Source organism: Perognathus longimembris, chromosome 4 (assembly GCF_023159225.1).
Source record: "Perognathus longimembris pacificus isolate PPM17 chromosome 4, ASM2315922v1, whole genome shotgun sequence".
NCBI classification, from domain to species: domain Eukaryota; kingdom Metazoa; phylum Chordata; class Mammalia; order Rodentia; family Heteromyidae; genus Perognathus; species Perognathus longimembris.
Window position 1 is genome coordinate 71,648,640 of NC_063164.1, and position 19,810 is coordinate 71,668,449.

At 37.3% G+C, this 19,810-nt stretch overlaps 1 protein-coding gene across 6 annotated transcripts in view; it reads right to left on the reverse strand.

The window, feature by feature from the left end:
- Nucleotides 1–2,742: 2,742 nt before the first annotated feature.
- The window catches only part of Mbd5 (methyl-CpG binding domain protein 5), a 352,039-nt gene continuing 334,971 nt past the window's right edge, over nt 2,743–19,810 (reverse strand). For 5 of the 6 annotated variants that reach the window (XM_048345506.1, XM_048345505.1, XM_048345509.1 and 2 more), the window contains 3 exons: nt 17,827–17,900; nt 9,824–9,899; nt 2,743–5,401 (listed from right to left, as the gene is read on the reverse strand). In XM_048345506.1, coding sequence (XP_048201463.1) covers nt 5,330–5,401; nt 9,824–9,899; nt 17,827–17,900 — 222 coding nt within the window. In that variant the 3' untranslated portion in view covers nt 2,743–5,329. Of the gene's footprint in view, nt 5,402–9,823; nt 9,900–17,826; nt 17,901–19,810 lie in introns of those variants that run through there. The other variant, XM_048345508.1, reaches the window with a different exon arrangement.

Consider the following 19,810-nt stretch of genomic DNA (forward strand, 5'->3'; position numbering starts at 1 on the left):
CTCAAAGCCCCCACCCATTAATCACAGCCAACTGCTGTGTGATAGCTCTCCTATCCTGTCTCTTATCATCATTGGCCATACTTACCTGTTCTTGGCTGTCTCCTCTGTCAGCTCTGTGAGGGCAGAGATTATACCTGTTTAGTTCACCATTATATCACTATTGCTGTACACAGAGTTTTGTAAATGATGGCACTCAGGAATATTTAAGAAATCAACAAACACAGCAAAGACACCCCTAACATCTTTTGAACTGCTTCTGTCAGAACTGATAAGCGGGTAGTCGGAAAGTACTGGACCATGCTACTTGACAGAGGACTGTTTAAGAATACAGATAATGAGGGCTTCTAATCAAACTCTTCATCTTGCCCCAAAGGAGGCAGCTACAGTACAGAGCCTCCTCCTCTCTGAAGCTCCTTGTATTACTCAAAGTGGGTTCTCCGTCTTCTTGCAAACTCATCCATGAGCCTCAAGGTAACTCGCCTAAGCCACTCCCTGGGAATTCTCAAACGTCATTATCCTGGGTCTTATGACTTAAAGCATCAAGTTCAAAGCAGAGCTAAAGATAATTTATTCACTTTCTTAATTATGGATGGAATAGACTGTGAACAGCATAGATTTTGGTTGCTTCTATAAATCATTTTCCCATTGATTATAGCATGCAAATCAGTGCATACTTTTTATAGACACATTCCTTAATTGGTTCCATTTAAGCACTGCTTTTCAGATTTCCACATGAATACCCATGCCCTCCTAGCCCAGAAGATACTAGCACTGTTGGGAGTTATTTTTCACTTGCTACAGTTTGGGAAAGGGTACTATTGGTACTGAGTAGGTTGAGACCAAAGTGTTGCTAATTATCCTGTGAAACACAGGGTAGCCCCCTCAAACCAAAGTGATCAGGCTCCAAATGTCAGTATTACTGAGATTGAGACATGCTATATGGAGGTGACACTCTGACGCCATTTGTGCTCACAAGAGCTAGGGCCTATATGTATCATGACTTTCAATTTATGTGGAGACCGTGGAGAAGGAAAAGTTGAAAAGCAGTAAGAAGGCTGAGGTTCTTCCCATGCCTAATATTAAAAAAAAAAAAAAGACGTGTATTCTTGGTTCACAAGTATGGTAATTCAATTTGGGGAGTTTTCTTAACCAGAACCTTGTCATAGATCAATACAAAGCATTTAGCATGAAAGGGAATAGTCTTGAATATGGAATGGAGTTTGGGTGAGATCAAACTTGATCTGTTCTTCACATTTTTGTTCTAACAGTATAACCATTTGGACAAAAATATCCATTTGAAATGTGGGTGAAATGTAAACTGCTACTCTACTACACAGACAATCCAGTGTATTTCACTTAATCCATGAAGGCATGATGTTACAAAACACATTCGTATATTATGAAGCCATATGGCATCAACTTTTCCCATTTATAGACAACTTTGTATTTACATAACAAATTATCAAATCAACCATTTTTCTGGCTTATAAAAGGTCACTGAGGTACACACACAGTGTGTATAAAAGCACATGAGGCTGATAATACATATTTACAGTAGTTACAAATTAATCTTTCATCATAGTTGAAGATAATGCTATATATTATATATATATATATATATATCAGATTTCCCACTGATAGCAGAATTTCCCATGCTTCAATTGTTTATTGCTTTTTGGCTCACTGATTTAGTATTTAGTCTGGGTTGCTTATACATATGAATTACTAATGTCCTTATCTCTTTGGCTAATGCAGATGTTATAGAGTGAATGAAAAAAAAAGATAAACTAATTCACTATTACAGTTATAGCTGGTGGATATCTTTTGTTCATATCCCCCAAATAGATCAAGTAATGCACAACTTATATACTACGTTAAAGAAAACAATGACTTGCATCATACCATTTGGGCATAAATGGGCAAAAATAACAAGATAGAAGATTTTTGGTAAGGTCTAGGGTGTTGGTATTCTTTTCAGAAAGAACAGTGACACCAACAATTTAAGCAACCTTAATGCAAAGTTGCTTATGACTTGCAAGGGAATACTGCAGGTTGGATGGAAGTTTACCAAAGTGAATGGAAATATACTTCATGACCTAAACAGAAAAGGGAATCAACTCATGTTGAGAGTTTTCATAAACTTACAGAAAGTGAAATGGCCTCTTCTCTTCCCACAAGTGTACAGTATTGTGTTCAAAGAAGTAGCCTAGGTTTACTTAAAAAACAAACAGCAAAAACTGAAACTTAAGGTCTAAGAAAAAGATTAGATGTGGCCCCTGATATCAAGTGGCATGATACTGAGGATCAATAACAGGAGGGATGTTATTCTTAAAGCATGTTCATTTATAATGTGACTGCAAAATACAAACCAGACCTATTCCTTTAAAAAAACATGTTTCTTTTAATACCACAAACAAGATAAACCACACCAGAACTGCTCTGTTAATTTTCACTCCTTTGAAATAATCTTTAAGAACTACTTAGAATGTGTACTTTATTTTTTTGTGCTTCCTAGGACCGTTAAGGGATGCAAAATAAAATTTGATTTCCTTTTCTAAGAGGGACCATTATGTTTTTTAAAGGAGCAAAACAATTTCATTCTGTTTCCATTCTTGGATTTTCTTTTTTTTTTTTAGTTTATTGTAGGGCATAAAAATTTTTACTAACAGAAGGACTAGCCTTCATTAAAAAAAAATGAATTGGTTTTAATACAAAGAGAAAGAAATGGCTCTATGGGCAGAATTAAAGTATGAGTGACCATTTTTCTTTTAATTGTAACGTAGGTGCAACATTTAAAGAAAAATGTTACAGCACTGCATGACCTAAAATGCTAACAATATTTACATTCACTGCTTACATGAAATCATATAACTGTAAGAGAGTCGAGAAAACCTCATGTAGACTGAGACAACTACGCCTACCACCCACAGCAAGCCATAAGCAACCCATGGAATCATGGGCACACATTTCACATGCTCTACTGATGTGGTGAGGAAGCACAAACTGAATCTGCTCAAAATACCCAAAAGAAGATTTGGTTGACACAAACTCATTCTGAAGACAGAATGGCAAAGGCTAAAACTGTTATATCAACACATAACACACACGCACACACATACACACACACACACACACCCAACACACAAACACACATGAGTTTATCTGTGAACAAATACAACTGAAAAGCAGGTTGGTGAAAAAAAAAAGAACATTAATGGCTTAAACATAACCAACATATCAACTTATAACAAAAATGTGCCAACTAAACTAGACAAAACATTACTTCATGTGACTCCATGAAGGGCTAGTCAGGCAATCCCACCAATGCACAAAAAGCAATAAACCTACCCCCTGAAGGAATCTCCTGGGACTTTCAAGGCATAAAGCCTGTGCATCCAGTTGCATTCCATCAGGCTTGAGGGTAAGGGTAAAGATGGGAGCAGAAGGGGCAGAGAGATACAGGAGACCTAGAGGAAGAGCTAAGAACAGTTGCTATCAAAAGTGAGCCTGGGTGGTGTGCTCTTGAGGAATGACCTTGGTCTCCTTTTTCCTGAGTTACTGGAACTCTGCTACATGATGGGATGAAGACGTGTGGGGCTGAATGGGAAAAGGGAAGTGGGGGGTGGGGTGGCATCTGGGGATCCCAAGCTTGTTACAGTAAAGCCTCCAACAGCTGAGTTCTGAGCTGGAGTCAGCCCAGGGCTGGAGGACAGGCAGTGTTCTAAGTATGAAGTTTGAGGGTAGGGCTGGTTCTAAGGAAAGGGGTATTGGTTCCCTTCTTTTGACAATCATTAACTGAAGTGGCCTGAAACTTCTCTAAACTGTCTGGCAGATAGGGCCTACCACCACCTTAAGAATTGTCAAAAAAAGAGAAAATTATGTTGTGCTACATTTCTTATTGATTACCTTGTACTTTACAATGGCTCACAGTTTTAGGTTTGTATATTTGTAATGTAGTATTTTCTCTCTACATTTGTTTCACATTTTTTCTTACTTAATATAATATAAATAATTTGGTTAATAGATTTAACCTGCACATTTCAGCCACATTCATATATATAAGAATCTGTTAATGGTATAAATAATTCTTTAAATAAAATAAATCTGATATGTTACATAATACTGATAAAAAATTACCATTGCTAGTAATTTTGTAAGCCACCTTAACTTCTGTGTTAAATAATACTGATGAATGGATATAAAATGGGTTTTCCTTTTCTTTTTTCTGCTTTGATGACCTAGATTTATTTTTGCCTGTAATAATTTTTATTCTTTTTAAGAAAAACCCTAAACTATCTTCACTCTCACATCTGTTAATTATTGCAAAGTGGAACTTTTGCCTCCCTCCATGTGGAAACAGAAAGTTACTTTGTCAGATACTGTTTGCAAAATAAACAAAAACAAAACAAAACAACCCCCCCTTAATTCTTAGCATCGATAGTGTTAAGCTATCTAATTCAACAGGTGGCTATCAAATATTAACTACAGAAATGGTTGAGTAAAATATTCCATCTAAGTTTTTGTATAAAACCTATTCTATTTTAAAACTTAGGTAAAAAAAATATGCAACAAATGGTTGCAGTTTCTGAATTCTTAATTTAGACCTGTGAACCCTAATCCCATTAAAAGTCTGCAAGAGTGCAGGTCCAGACATCCACATTTGAGCTCAGTGATCCCAGGCAAGATTCCAAATAGACAATAGAAATGGACACTTGGTGGTGTGCAGTGTGTCATGATTCAGATATTACATCATCATGCCTTTTCTCTGCTGTCAAATACAAAAACAGCATCTTTTACATTATCATAGAAAAGCATTTAGGTTGTATTTTTATTTATCACTTTACACTGGTAGTCTCTGGTCGGTGTACTCCATAGAAACCAAAGAATTTTGTACACTATTTCTTTGTACAATAAAAGATAAAGTGTGCATTAGGTACGCTTGTACATGACAATATTGTACACTATTTACATTTCTGATATCACCATGAAATTCTGCATTTTATATATACAACACTGAAAATTCTTCAGAAACATTTGGACTTTCTTATAATCACAATTTTAGTATTATAGAAAAGGAGTTTCTTGGTACTCTCTTGACCATTGACCACTCTCATCATACAGGGATTTCAATAGGTTTTTCCAACATTTCAGTATTCTTTCTGATAAAAACAAAACTTGGTATCACTCTTTCTTTTAGCACCCTGTGGTGGTGATAGCTATCTGTCATAATTTAAATATTGATATAACAGTGGCTATATCAATACCTATATACAGAAATAGCTGTGCACGTTCCTTTCTTAAACACTGTGTATTAGTGGAATATTCTCTGTTATCTGGAGATCTTCCTCCTTTTGGGCTTGGGGGGTCTCATTTGTCTGTCTCCCTGTGGGATTTGGTGAACCTGAAAAACAAAAAGTGGAAAAATACAGTGGAAGTTGAAATCACAAACATCCTTCTTCCTTCCCTCCTCCCTTCCTTCACCCCCCTCCCCCCCTTCCTCCCTCCCTCCCTCCCTTCTTCCCTCCCTCCCTCTCTTCTTCCCTCCCTCCCTTCCTTTCTCTTCTGGTTCTGGGGCTTGAACTCTGGGCCTGGGCACTGTCCCTGAGCTTCTTTCTTGCTCAAGGCTAGAGCTCTATTATTTGAGCCACCACTCCACTTCTGGCTTCTTGGTTGTTAATTGAAGATAAGAGTCTTACAGACTTTCCTGCCCGGGCTAGCTTTGAACCCCAATTCTCAGATCTTAGTTTCCGAAGTAGCTAGGAGCATAGGTGTAAACCACCAGTGCCCGGCTAAACATTATATTATTTCTGACAAGGGAGAAGACACCCTGGGCTTTTACTTTCTGTCACTGATAGCCTAACTCACTTACCTTTTTTTTTTTTTAAACCAAGACCTCAGTGTGACTGACCACAGTCAGAACAAAGGATGGGGAATACTAGAAACTGATTAACAGGAAAGTACTCGTGAGACTCCAGTTAACAGAACACAAAGTGAATTGGAGAAAATCAAGTGTGAGGAATTCGGTGTACAGTTGCTACCTGCACTGTATATTTATTTAAAGCAATCAGAAATAATGACATTTCCTCATTAGTAAGGGAATGGAACGACATGGAAAATTTATATTAAGTGAAGTAAGCCAGGCCCAAAGAAATATAGGTTGCATGGTTTCCCTCATTTGTAATAACTAGACTATGTCTATGATATTCTTAGCAAGGAATCACAATAGTCCAATCACTAAGTACATAGGTCCATATATAATGAAGCATATCAAAACGAACTCCAGGGATTGGAAACAGGAGGTTCTTATTATGTCCTGTATGCAGTTATTTCAATTTTTTATTTCTGTTTCAGTTTTCTGTACCTTTTGTCTTGTATATAAGTTTATCTGATCCATGGAAGGGAAAGAGAATCACAGAAACAGCAGGACAAAGACTGAACTAATGTAACAATGCTAGACACTATGTTGGAAATGAACTTTACAACTTGGGGGCAGGAGGGGAGTAGATAGGGGCAAGTGGGAGAAAATGAAGGAGGGGGTATCAGTGTTTGATAATGTACTTATTACCTTACTTATGTAACTGTAACCCCCCTGTTCATCACCTTTACAACATTTTTTTAAGAGAGAAGGGCAATTCTTTTCCTTACAGAGATTTGTAGATCACCAACCTCACTATAATCTGTACAAGTACAGAACCCCATACCAAATGTGTTTGTTGTCTCACTTTATCTTCCTACTTCTTTTACAACTACTAAGAAATGTCAAGAGTATAAGAACATGCACACGTAGCTCAGCCCAACAAGGTTGGTTTGCTTACAAGAACAATCTGGACAGAAAACAGACTATCACTTTCATCAGTTGGCAGGTCTGAGCTTGTGTCCTCTGATGAAAACAATGCAATTTATCTGTGTATGCAAATGCAGGAAATAACCATATTTAAGGATGTGAGTCAGAATGAGCAGCGGTAGTGTTTATCAGACTGTAAGATAAATCAGTTTTGAGCAGCATGGGGGAGGTGATCAAGCACTCAAATTTGTAATGTGACTCTTCATGGGATGGAGCAAGGGCAAGACTCAGAAAAGCAGGATGGGCCCAAAGCAGTGGCCATGGCAAATGTTTACCAACCAGCATTTGTTGCACATTAGTCTACTATAGAACTTGCCAATTCCCATGGTGTAAACACTTTTACCAATGTGATGTCACAGAACTTAGATGAAGGAAGAGATGCAATCATAAGCTCTTGAGGGTTACTACAAGTTGGCCAGCTAGATGACTGAAAAATAATGCTTATGTGTGGTAGCTCACAACTGTAACTCTAGCTATTTAGAAGGTGGAACTAAGGAGGTGCAGGCAAGCCAGGCAATAAATGAGACACTTCTACCTCAGTCAATGAAAAGCTCTCATCCCATCTATCCGGGAAGTATATATAGAATGATTGTGGTTCAGGCAGGCAAGAAATAAATGCAAGACCTATTTGAAAAATTAAAGAAGAAAGGGGTGGTGTGGCTAAAGTAGTAAAGTGTCTGCCTAAGGAGGCCCTGAGTTAAAGCTGTGTGACCCACAGGGGCATAACTCAGTGGGAAAGCACTTGGCTAGCATGTACACAGCCCCCAATTGAATCCCAATACTGCAAAAAGAGGTTTTAACAGTAGCAAAGGCTACTGCTATCTAGTCGGGTCAAAAAATTATTCTAGGGCTGGGAATATGGCTTAGTGGCAAGAGTGCTTGCCTCATATACATGAAGCCCTGGGTTCATTTCTCAGCACCATATATATAGAAAATGACCAGAAGTGGCGCTGTGGCTCAAGTGGCAGAGTGCTAGCCTTGAGAAAAAAAGAAAAAGTCAGGGACAGTGCTCAGGTCTTGAGTCCAAGGCCCAGGACTGGCAAAAATAAATAAATAAATACATAAATACATCAATCAATCAATCAATCAATAAATAAAATATTCTAAACAATGTTTATGAATTTGTCAAACTGCCTCATTCTCTTAATCTCCATATACATATTTATTTTTGCCAGTCCTGGGGCTTGAACTCAGCGCCTGATCATTGTCCCTGGCTTCTTTTTGCTCAAGGCTAGCACTCTACCACATGAGCTACAATATCACTTCTGGCTTTTTCTGTATATGTGATACTGAGAATCTAACCCAGGACTTCATGCATGCTAGGCAAGCACTCTACCACTAGGCCACATTCCCAGCCCCTCCATGTGCATTTTTTAAAACAAAAACAGCTATAACTGAAATATGTTGAAATCTTAATCTAGTGAAGAAATCTTTATCCAAGATTGAAAATGAATCATCTGTGGACCAAATACAGCCTGAAAATGTATATAATTTAGCCACATAGTGGTTTTCTTTCTTTCTTTCTTCTGTTTATCTGGTACTGAGGAATCAAACCAAGGGCTTCATGCATGTTAGGCAAGCACTCTACCACTAAGCTACATTCCCAGCCCCACATGGTGTTTTAAAATGTTACTTTAAATCCCTCCTCCCCCAACCCCTTCTTCAATCTCAACCCTCCTTCAACCAGTAGCAAACTCAAGTGGGCTTTCCTATGTGGAATTTCTAAGACTCAATGTAGGTAGGTAGCCTACATTAACTTGTAGATCACCTTGACAATTCTCACATCACTAAAATTATCATTTTTCTCATACCCGATCTACTTTTCTTACAAATTCTATTTGCGTGGACTTAAGTCACATTTGAATTTATAACTCCCAAGCTGGACTTTTTGTATAATTCTACCAGAAAATTTAAGTCTTAGGGCCTCAATTTACCCTTGTGTGAAGAATCGGATTTTATCTGTAAAGTTCACACCAGTCCCAACAACTGCAAAGATCTGTCATTCAGTGGCCATTGGATATATTGATAGAATTCAGATTATCTTTACTCACGGTGTCATGTAAGAGCCATCATATATCATTGTTAGAGAATCTTAGATAATTAGGAGATACAAGTAAAATTATATTTTGAGTCTTTACATGAGTCAATCTGTGACTTATAGGATTGTGATAAACTGCTTATATTTACACTATCATATACGAGTCAATAGAATGTAATGAAAAAGTACATACTATGTCTTCAAATCCAAAATTCATAGTTTAAATTAGCAACAAAATTATGTCTCAAATATGAAGAAGGGCCAGGCATCAGTGCCTATAATGCTAGCTACTCAGGAGGCTGAGATATAAGGATTGCAGTTCGAAGCCAGTGAGGTACTATCTCCACCTAACCTCAAAAAGCTGGAAGTAAAGCTATGGTTCACATGATAGAGCACTAGCCTGAGCACAAAAGCTCATGGACAGCACCAAGCCCTGTGTTCAAGCCCCAGGATCAGTGCACATGCATGCACGCACACACACACACACACACACACACACACACACACACACACACCACGAAAATGAGAGGACTGTATACCATTTTAACTCTACTTTCCAGATTTACTTTTTTGTTCAGTGGACAGTAAAATCTGCATTACTCAATATGAAGGGACATTTTATAATGTCCCTCTGATAATCACAAAGTTGATGCAGAAAGCTGTCTTCTGTGATTTTAACTTCAGTATATTACTGCTTACATTTAAAAATAACTGTGTAGAAAAATAAGAAGTGCTTAGCTCAGAAAAATATAGTTAATAATTAACTGCTATTATTTTTTCTTGAACAACTTTAAATCTTTTCTGATATTAGTCTTTTTTCTTATTTAGTAATCTGGTATTACTATATGAGGTGCTTGACAATATTTAAGAGACTATCAAAAATTATAATACAATTTATTTTTCAAAGAAATGCAATATAATGGAAAAATAAATTAACTTACAGTCCCAGACATTTTGTCCAGTTCACTCATGGCCTCATGAATAGCAGCTTCTAAATGGTTATTTAGCTTTCCACTTCTGAAATTAATGAAAACAATATATCAGATTAATAAATTGAAGAAACAAAAATCTCTAATTTTCTCATCAGAAAACAAAGTACAATTTCATCAGAGAAATTCAATTTATAGTCACATTTGGAAAACTCAGCTGACCAAATAGCATTCTGGGATTCTCACCACTGAATACTGACTACAGCTACAAACCTACTTTAAAAAATTGAACATATAACTGAGGGGAAGTTTAGTATCCTCCCTCTCTATATATTACTTCTGGAAGCTGGTGATTTCTTCCCAAAATTGCAGGTCATTCTCCTGGAAGCAGCCTGCCTCACATTGGTTTGATCTGGCTGTTAGGCTGTGTGGCTCTAAGGGCGGAGGGCCTGAACTGCAGGCTCTGGCCACTAGGGAGCTCCATTTGCCCTCTCTAGAGCATGCTTGCTGCTGAGACTGAGCAAATGAAGCTGGAGTTCTTGTGGTGTACTATCCAGGTGGGAAATAGCTTACTAACCTGCCTGGTCCCCCACAGGTTCTCCTAACTTCCAATAGTGTAACTATTTGAACAGATAAAGAAGGATAGTCTAAAGGTTCCTATCACTCCTATTACCTTTTATTTTTTCTCCACTCGGTATTACATTAAAAATGTTAAGTTTGAATAACATAATATATTTACTAGTTTTGAAATGTACATCTTTGAAACTGTTGTACCATTTTGTACAACCAGGGAAATCACACTATGCTATTCTGTGGTTATATAGCTTTCCCTCATCCTGTTAATGTGTTTTCCTCCTGTATGCATGTAAATAATCATACAATTATTCTGAATATGTATGGAATTCATCCTATTTATCCTGTTAAGACAATTACCAGAAATGCTGCAGAGGCAAATCTCTCCCTAATAAGCTACTGTCATGGCTTTTCAAGAGTTAAGTCATATCTCAGCATCTTCATGAGGGCTGGAAACTTTCAGTTGTGGAAGAATTTGGCTCAATGCTCCATTTAGCTTGGCTAACAATACTGTGTTTGAAAACACTTTGAACTTCAGTGGAATGCCATTAGATGAAGTCTTTAGGTTTGCCACAGCCCTTACTAACGAGGCTTTATCCTCAACACACCATGGATAGACAATTTATGTATTTTATTTCTTTCCATTCTGTAGAGAACTCTGAGGTTTTTACCTCTGAATGCTATACTTTTAGGCACTATTAATGTTGCACATATTTGTTAAACATATTTTTACAAAGCTAGCATAAATGGTACTAATGTTCTGGAAAACCCATGTGCACTAAAGTCAGTTGAGATGAAAGAAAGATTAGTGTTTTAGTTTTAAGCAAATTATAGAGGAAATATGGTACCCTTCCCCCATCCACACCCACCTTTTCCATCCTTGTACTCTACACTCAGCTTTAACATTTTTCTCATTTGTTCTTAAAAAGTTAATGCAGAGAAAGACAGACAAAAATAGCATAACCACTCCCCAGAATGAACTCTTAACAGATTAGATATTTCCACTGTTATTTTCATTAAAATAATTAAATCTGGAGTTACCTCTTAACCTCCTCATTCCAGTCACATTTTCTTCCATATGCCTTCTCGATATTATATCTTTATCTATAAACAGCTTATTTTATATACATACAAAAGGAATCTTGATGTACACAATTTTTTCTTATTATCAATGATTTTAAGCATTGCTTTAGTGGATACACAGTATTAATTCCTTCCAAGTTGTATACAGTATTCCACTGTGTACTAATAAGGTATCTGTTCTACACCTACCCACCCCAGCTCCAAGCAGCCCTATTCATCTTGTGGAGTTAGCCGCAGTAATTTTCTTAAACATGATCCTAGGAAGCTGCAAGGGAACTCATGCCCAGAACTCTCTGGTTGGCTGAAGTAGAGATGAGGGATATTTAGTGACTGTCCCGATAGTATTATTCATTTCCAAGTTGTCCTACAATAATGTGTAAGGCCATAGGTACAACCTTAATCGCTTCTTTTGTGTTAAGTAGTATGCATATACATTTGGAAACACATTTAACTTTTATGTAATTTTGATCAGAAAACTTATAGGTTCAAAACAGATAATATCTAAAATGCTCTAAGTGGCTAAAAAGAAGGTAAAATCTTTTCATCAAAAACCATCGAGAAATATGGACTCTATGGTCTCTCTCATAGGGAATAATTAGCACAGGGTTAGGCTAGTCACAGCAGAGGATCACAAAGTAGCTATGCCCTTATGAAAGCATAAGATGATGCTAAGTGAAATGAACTCCATGTTATGGAAACGACTGTTATATCACTGTTGTAATTACTTCCGACACGCCATGTGAAACCGTAGCTTCCATTGTTGATGATCCTCTTGTATCCCCTTCCTGTGGTTGTACCTGCGCTATCACTGTATCTTATCTGAGTACATTGGAAACTGCATATACTGGTATTAGAACTAGGGAAGTGAAAGGGAATATCAAAATCGAGAGATAAAAGATAAAAAGACAAATGACTCCAAAAGCAATACTTGCAAAACCATTTGGTGTAAACCAACTGAACAACTCATGGGGGAAGAGGGAAAGGGGGAGGGGGAGGGGGGAAATGAGGGAGGAGGTAACAAACAGTACAAGAAATGTACCCAAGGCCTAACATATGAAACTGTAACCTCTCTGTACATCACTTTGACAACAAATAGAAAAAAAAGATTTAAAATTTAAAAAACCCATCAGAGTAGCTGTGAATAAATCTACTTCTACTAAAAAATCAGAAAATTGCTTGTTTCACCTTGAATATTAATAACAAGACAGTTACTATTTAACAAAAAAAATTCCATGTACCAACAATATGTTAAATCTTTATATATTATCTCACTCGATCCTTACAAGTTTAAGTATAACAACTGTTTATATGTAATACTTTATGATGCAAAATTGATGAAACAAATTGTAATTGTGTGATTAATAAAATATCTACTTAAGTGCAAATAGCTTTCAAATGCAATATCTTGCCAGGTGCTGGTAGTTTGTGTCTATAATCTTCATATTCAGGAAGCTGAGATCTGAGGATCAAGTTTGAAGCTAGGCTATGCAAGAAAGTCTATGAGCTGGAAGTGGAGCTGTAGCTTTCTCTCTCTCTCTCTTTCTCTCTCTCTCTCTTTCTCCATATGTACACACACACACACACACACACACACACACACACACAGCTCTCTCTATATTTACCTATATATTAAGAAATTTGTATCCAACTTAGAAAATACAATAAAATTTATCGTTGAAGTATAAAAATGACTCATTAGCTTTACTTGTTGAATGGAAAGTTCTAATTTTAGTATTTTCCCCCATCATTGTTCAGCAGATATTTAAAATAAAAATTGTTAACAGGGAAAAATAGCAATCTTTGGAAAAGAGAGTAACACATATATGTGGGGTATGACATCATGTGAAGACATCCGAATAACCAAGAAATAAGGGTAGAGTCTCTCAGATACCAGATCTGCAGTCTAGTTTTTATGGTAACTGCTCAGGTCAGGGGAAATGAATGTACATGGAAGCAAAAAGTTCCCTGTTTTCATGAAATGAACACTTAGTAAAATTCAGTTTTCCAGTTTAGAGGGTCTTCCTGTGGAGTTTCTTCTACTATTTTTCTATTCCCTGCTGACATTTAATAATAAACATTTTTACTAATGGACACTCTAAAACCTACTTGATTAAGCAATAGAAGTTCATATAATCATATCTAATTACTAGTAGAGATAATTGCCACTTCTCATCTCCATTGCCTGTATTGTCACAGAGGATCTTTATCTTTAGTAATTATTCCTTAAGCCAGGTACAGATCTGTGAATGATACAGAAAATACAAGGGAACTGTTACAAATTGCTTTACAAAACTCTCACTTTAGAACGATTGTGGCTCATTTTGGGTTGGACCAAGCAAACCTGAATGAGACCTGAGAGAAGAACTCTAGATTCTGGAAATCTAATCCTCCAAAAAAGAAGATCATTTTAAGAATATTTAACAAGCTAAGTATGATTTCTTGCCTTTAAAATTAAAGTGTGGTTTATTTTATTTTATCATTTTTACAGTTTCATAAAATATCAGGCTACCTTTTTTTTACATAGCAACAGAAAATTTGATCTTCAAATATGCAAAAGGTTATAGATTTTTTGTGTAATAAAGCTATTTCTGTTTTAAAATACAAAATTACCTGGAGCAATGCATTGAATATGTTACTAACTCTTGTATGATTAGGATATAAAATTAGTATGTCATTTTAAAGATATTAATTTATTGTTCAGTTTGATATAAGACTTTAAGGATTAAAATGCCTACATAAAGATCTAAGCATTTAATGTGGTAAAATGTTTCAACTAGTAAAAATATTATATAATTTTTTTACTTGCATCTTTATTAATAAAAATAGTTATCTATTAACTATCATTTATTTGTCAAGTACTGTGTTAAAGCTCACTCGCTATTGTCAATGTTATAATGATCCTACTGTAGAAATTACTGTTTATTTTTAGAAATAAAGCATTTAGGCTCAGAGAGATTATGCAACATACCCAGAAGTACACAGCTGTGATGAAGCAGTAATATGATTTGAACCTAGGTAAAAAAATCAACCTGTTAGCTGGGCACCAGTGGCTCATGCCTATAATCCTAGCTACTTAGAAAGCTGACATCTCCAACTGGGGCAGGAAAGTCTGTGACACTCTCATCTCCAATTAACCATCAAAACGCCAGCCGTATGGCTGTAGCTTAAATAGAAGAAAAGCATCACCAGCATTGAGTGAAAAAGTTAAGGAACACTGCCCAGGCCCTAATTTCAAGTCCCAGTAGCTCCTTGCCACCACCCCCACCCCCCGCCCCTTAAAAATAGAGGGGACACTTCTTGCTCCAAATGACACCTTGCTTTTTTTTTTTTTTTTGGTCAGTCCTGGGGCTTGAACTCAGGGCCTGAGCACTGTCCCCAGCTTCTTTTTGCTCAAGGCCAGCACTCTACCACTTGGGCCACAGCACCACTTCTGGCCTTTTCTATATATGTACTGATTAGGAATCAAACCCAGGACTTCATGTATATGAGGCAAGCACTCTACCACTAGGCCATATTCGCAGCCAACACCTTACTTTTTAAAAAATAGTCTCCCATCCCTCTGTCTCTCAATGTACAAATGCAGTTAAATCCTTGACATCTTAAAAAGTCTTCCATTGTTACTTTTCAGGAACTTTTCATATTGAGGGTAAAAAGGAGAATGAATAATCTATCTGCTATCTTGACTTTCCTTTTCTGTCCTTAACCCATAGCACTTTGTGGGCTGCACCCTCTAGTGTACTGAAGTCACTCTCAGCACCACCAGTGGCTTCCAAACTTTCTAATCCAATGGAGATTTTCCAGTTCTTACCTTATTGGACCTCTGTTGATTACTTTATCATACAGGAAAAAGTTATTCTTTGCTTCTTCCTCTCCTCCTTGATTTACTTCCTTTCTGGTCATCTCCCCATTGTCTTTATTTCTCTATGAAATGTCCAAATGTCCTAGCATTCAATCCTTACCTGTATATCTCTGGCTAAAGTGTTTCTGTGTGATTGTACCCATTCGTCAAATGCTACTTTTCCCATTTCAGACTTGTGTCTGAACCATCCCACAGCAGGTCAAACAGGGACAAGACGGTTTCCTTCTTGCAATTCCCATTTCAGCCTGTGCTTCTATACCCATTGGGTTATCCAAGCTAAAAATCTGAGAGTTGTCCTTGATTATTTTCTTTCTTCCACATTCTAATCAACTACCATTATATGTAACTTTTCCTCCTAAATATGTCTTGATCACATTCTTTCTCTTCTATTATCATTACTCCTCTTAGTTTTGGTCATCATCTCTTGACTTCTGGCATATGATGATCACCTTCAATACTATTCCTTGAAATTGATCCTATACACACATATCTAAAGTGAAAATCTTATCACCTGCCCTCTTCAGGCACTTCCAGTAAGATGGAGACTGTATGGGTCTCACACAAAGCCCTTCAGAATCTGCTTCCTACTTACTTCTCTGGTCATATGCCTTTGGATGTTGTATATGGTACTTTCTCTCAAAATCTATTTCTGAAGCTATCCTAAACCTTTCTCTGCTGGGTGTTACTCAGGAGCTCATGCCTGTAGTCCTAACTACTCAGGTGGTTGAGATCTGAAGACAATGGTTTGAAGCCAGGTTCAGGCAGAAAAGTCCATGAAACTCTTATCTCCAAATAATTGGCAAAAAGCGGAAAGTGTAGGTGTGGCTCAAGTGATAGTGCACCAGCCTTGAGTGGAAGAAGCTAAGAGAAAACTTGAAGCCCTGAGTTCAAACCCCAGTGCAAGCAGCACATGCATATACGAGCACGTACATATACACAACAAAAAGCTCTTGTTTGCCCTCTACACCATCTTGGTCTTGACATCCTTTGGTCTAGCTAATACCTATATAGTATATCAGGCTTGGCTCAGGTCTCATTTCTAGAAACTCCTCCTTTTCTGGAGTTTCCTCTCATATTGCTATGATCTCAAAACACAATCTATTGCTGTCATTGCCATTTCCACTTTTCAGTTGTTTGTTTCAGAATCCATCTCTTTCCCTGAAGCATAAGCCTCAAGGAGTATAGCACTGTCTTGGCACAGATTTTTAAATTAGTTTCCTCAGGGTGAGAACAAATAAATGTATAAAGAAAAGATTTGATTCAGTACACCATTACCAGTTATGTAACTTTCAACTAATTATTTAAGCTATTTGAGTCTGAGTATCCTCATTTGTAAATGGGTTCAGCAATTCATGCTAGTCTTGTGATTGGGAGAATTAGTAATAGCTTTGAAATTACATGGGCAAAATGTAAAGCATTCTGAAGGCAAGGCAAGGCAGTATACAAGTAATCTTACCTATACAAGGCAAGGCAATTCACTCAGACAAGTGCATGGTAAATAAAGTATTTGCTTCAATATGTTCTTTAACCTGTTCAATCTGTAGTCTAAGTTTATGGTTATTTATCATGAAGAAAATTCCTTTAGACAATGCCCCTATTAATTCACTATAAATAGTGATCGGGCTTTGAGGAAACAACTTTAAAACTGTGGTTGGTTATTCATTACCTTTCAAAAACTGCATAATTACAAAGCAACTGGTCCACTGATAATTTTATGGTATAGGTATTTTGCAATTTCTCTCCTTCCATCCAGTTATAGCATTGATTGTACTAGTTTTACCCCAGTTCTAAATCCTACGAGTAGTCTTTTTATGTAAGATATATCACTAATCATTCTAATATTTATTTTATAAATGATTTGTAGTAGTTGTGATACAAAAACTACATTGAATTACAGCAAGATCTTAAAATATTGTCTGCTAATATTATCTGTACTACAATTTACTCAAAAAACAATCCAGAAAAAAAAGGGTAATAATGGCTCAATGTCTAATGTCTTGTTATAATTCCAAAGGAAAATTATTTAAAAGTCCACCCCCTCCCCCATGCTATAACAAAACACCACTTTGATTAAGGGCTAGTCTGTCAAAAAAAAGTTTAGTATGTATAATGGGAAATATTCCCTCCCCCAAAAGTGTTTGAATTGTAAATGACTTACTAAATTTCTGGAGCATATTTAATTATAGCTTAAAGAAATATCAATCATAGCTTCTTTCCTGCTGAACAAGTGGGATGGAGATGTAGGGAGTGGGGATAGAGCTGATGAGAAAAGCAAATCCCATGTATAGTTTATATGTAAATTGCAAAAAATTGTTTTTGGTAATAGCTAATTAAGCTTGTGTGTAATGATTCTCTTTGGGGATAACTACTAAAGAGGAGAAGTACTTATAGCAGTTGTTTAGGTCACAACATGGACCCATTCATTGAGATTTCCTTTCCTTTTGAAGGAAAGTCAGGAGATTATTTCTTGAAAAGTAAAATGAAAAACAGAAATGCTTACTTTCTGTTCCTTTTCCGGGCTCGGCTGTAGGCTTCCAAACCTTCTGTTAGTGTCTTCAACTTCTCGGGCTCCACCTAAGTGAAGGTATGAAGACCAAACCACATTACCCAGACCTGTAGTTATTAAACACGGTTTTTACCTTCCTGCTGGAGCAGCAGGTGCTGAGAGGGAAGTTGAGCTTTATAGCCTTCCCTGCCCAGTCCCATGTGCTTGCTGTTCTTGCTAACTAGCAGTCCATGGTCGCGCTCCCAGCTGCAGCATCAGGAGAAATGAAAGACTAATTGGCTTTGAGACTATCCACATTTTGCAAAGAACGTTCTGAAAACAAAACCTGGAATTTAAATAACATTTAACTTGTGAAGGTCTGGCTTGCTTTCTCCACTGGCTCCTCAGCAAGTGCTGAGAAGGGTGTCAAGGAGCTGGGTGGGCTTTGAGAACAACAGACCAGAATTTGAGCAAAATACAAGTAGTAAGCCTCAGTTCCTTCCTTTTAAACAGGGCACTAATACCTACCTTCCTGCTAGACTTGCTGTGAGCAATGAAATGCAAATTGTAGCTTGATGTTAGTGGCTTCTGTCTGTAATCTTAGCTACTCAGGAGCCTGATCTGAGGATCACAGTTCAAAGCTAGTCCTGACAGGAAAGTCTGTAACACTTTTCCCTCTAATTAACCACCAAATTAGCCAGAAGTAGAACAGAGATGTGGCTAATGTGGTAAAGAGCCAGCCTTGAGCAAAAATGCTAAGGACAAATGCCCATGCCCAGAGTTCAAACCTTAGTACTGGCACAGCTTGCAGTGTGGTGGGGAAAGGGTGCTGCTGATACCTTGTGGGCATGTCCCCTGTCCTGCCCTGCCCCATCCAGCTTTATCCCTGACAGTCTGTGTGAAGTCTGCTTTTTCCAGAGTTAAGCCACCAAGTGTGGCTGTGGGTTTGCATATAAGGCTATATGTTCAGCCTTTGCTACCATCTCCAAGAAAAACAATAAAGAAGAAAAGCTGCATGCTACTCATGAATTAAAACAGCTTTATAAAACCTTTGCTATTCTTTTTTATCAGTCTGTGAAAATCAATCTAAGCAAAAAGTGTTGCTTGCTGTGTGAACATAGCTTCAAGCTGTGTGCCAATGGTTTAGGCATATAATCCTAGCTACTCAGGAGGCTAAAATCTTAGGACCAGGGCTTGAATTCAGCCTAGGCAGACAAATCCCAGAGATTCTTATCTCCAGTTAAGCAGCAAAGTGTCAGAGCTGGAGGTATGGCTCAAGTAGTAAAGTGCCAGACAGCCATGGGTAAAAAAGCTGAGCAAGGGCCCAGTACCAGCATAAAAACAAAAAACAAAACCCAAAACAGAACACTCTCAGAATGTTCCCAGATATATTGTCACATTTCATGTTAGTAATCAGCTTTTTTTTTTATTCATACTCATTACTGGGATATGAAAGATGTTGTGCACATTATACTATGTAGTCAATAACTATATTAATACCTATATTAATCATTTTTTCCTTGAGACAGAGTCTCACTATGTAACTCATGCTGGCTTTGAACTTGCCATGCTCCTGCCCCAGCCTCTCGGTGCTAGATTATAAGCAAGCACTATCATACTCACTTTCCATTTGTATTTAAACAGAGTTTTTGTCAGTAAGAAGGAGGCTCTCCTATACCATAAAGGGCTACTTGATACAAGTTGGTGTACTTATCTCTAATAAACCACTCAGAAAAAAAGCTGGAAGTGGCACTGCGGCTCAAGTGGTAAGAGAGCTAGCCTTGAGCACCAAGAGGCTCAGGGACAGTGCCCAAGCCCTGAATTCTATACCCAGGATCTACAAAAAAAAATTCTGCCTGTCTTATCTATTTCAGAATTATTTATTTAAAATAAAATTACAGTTTCATTGAAATTCAGGTGATAACATTATTCTTAAACAGTTTTCTTTCTTTTTTTTATTTGCCAGTCCTGTGTTTTGAACTCAGGGCCTGAGCACTGT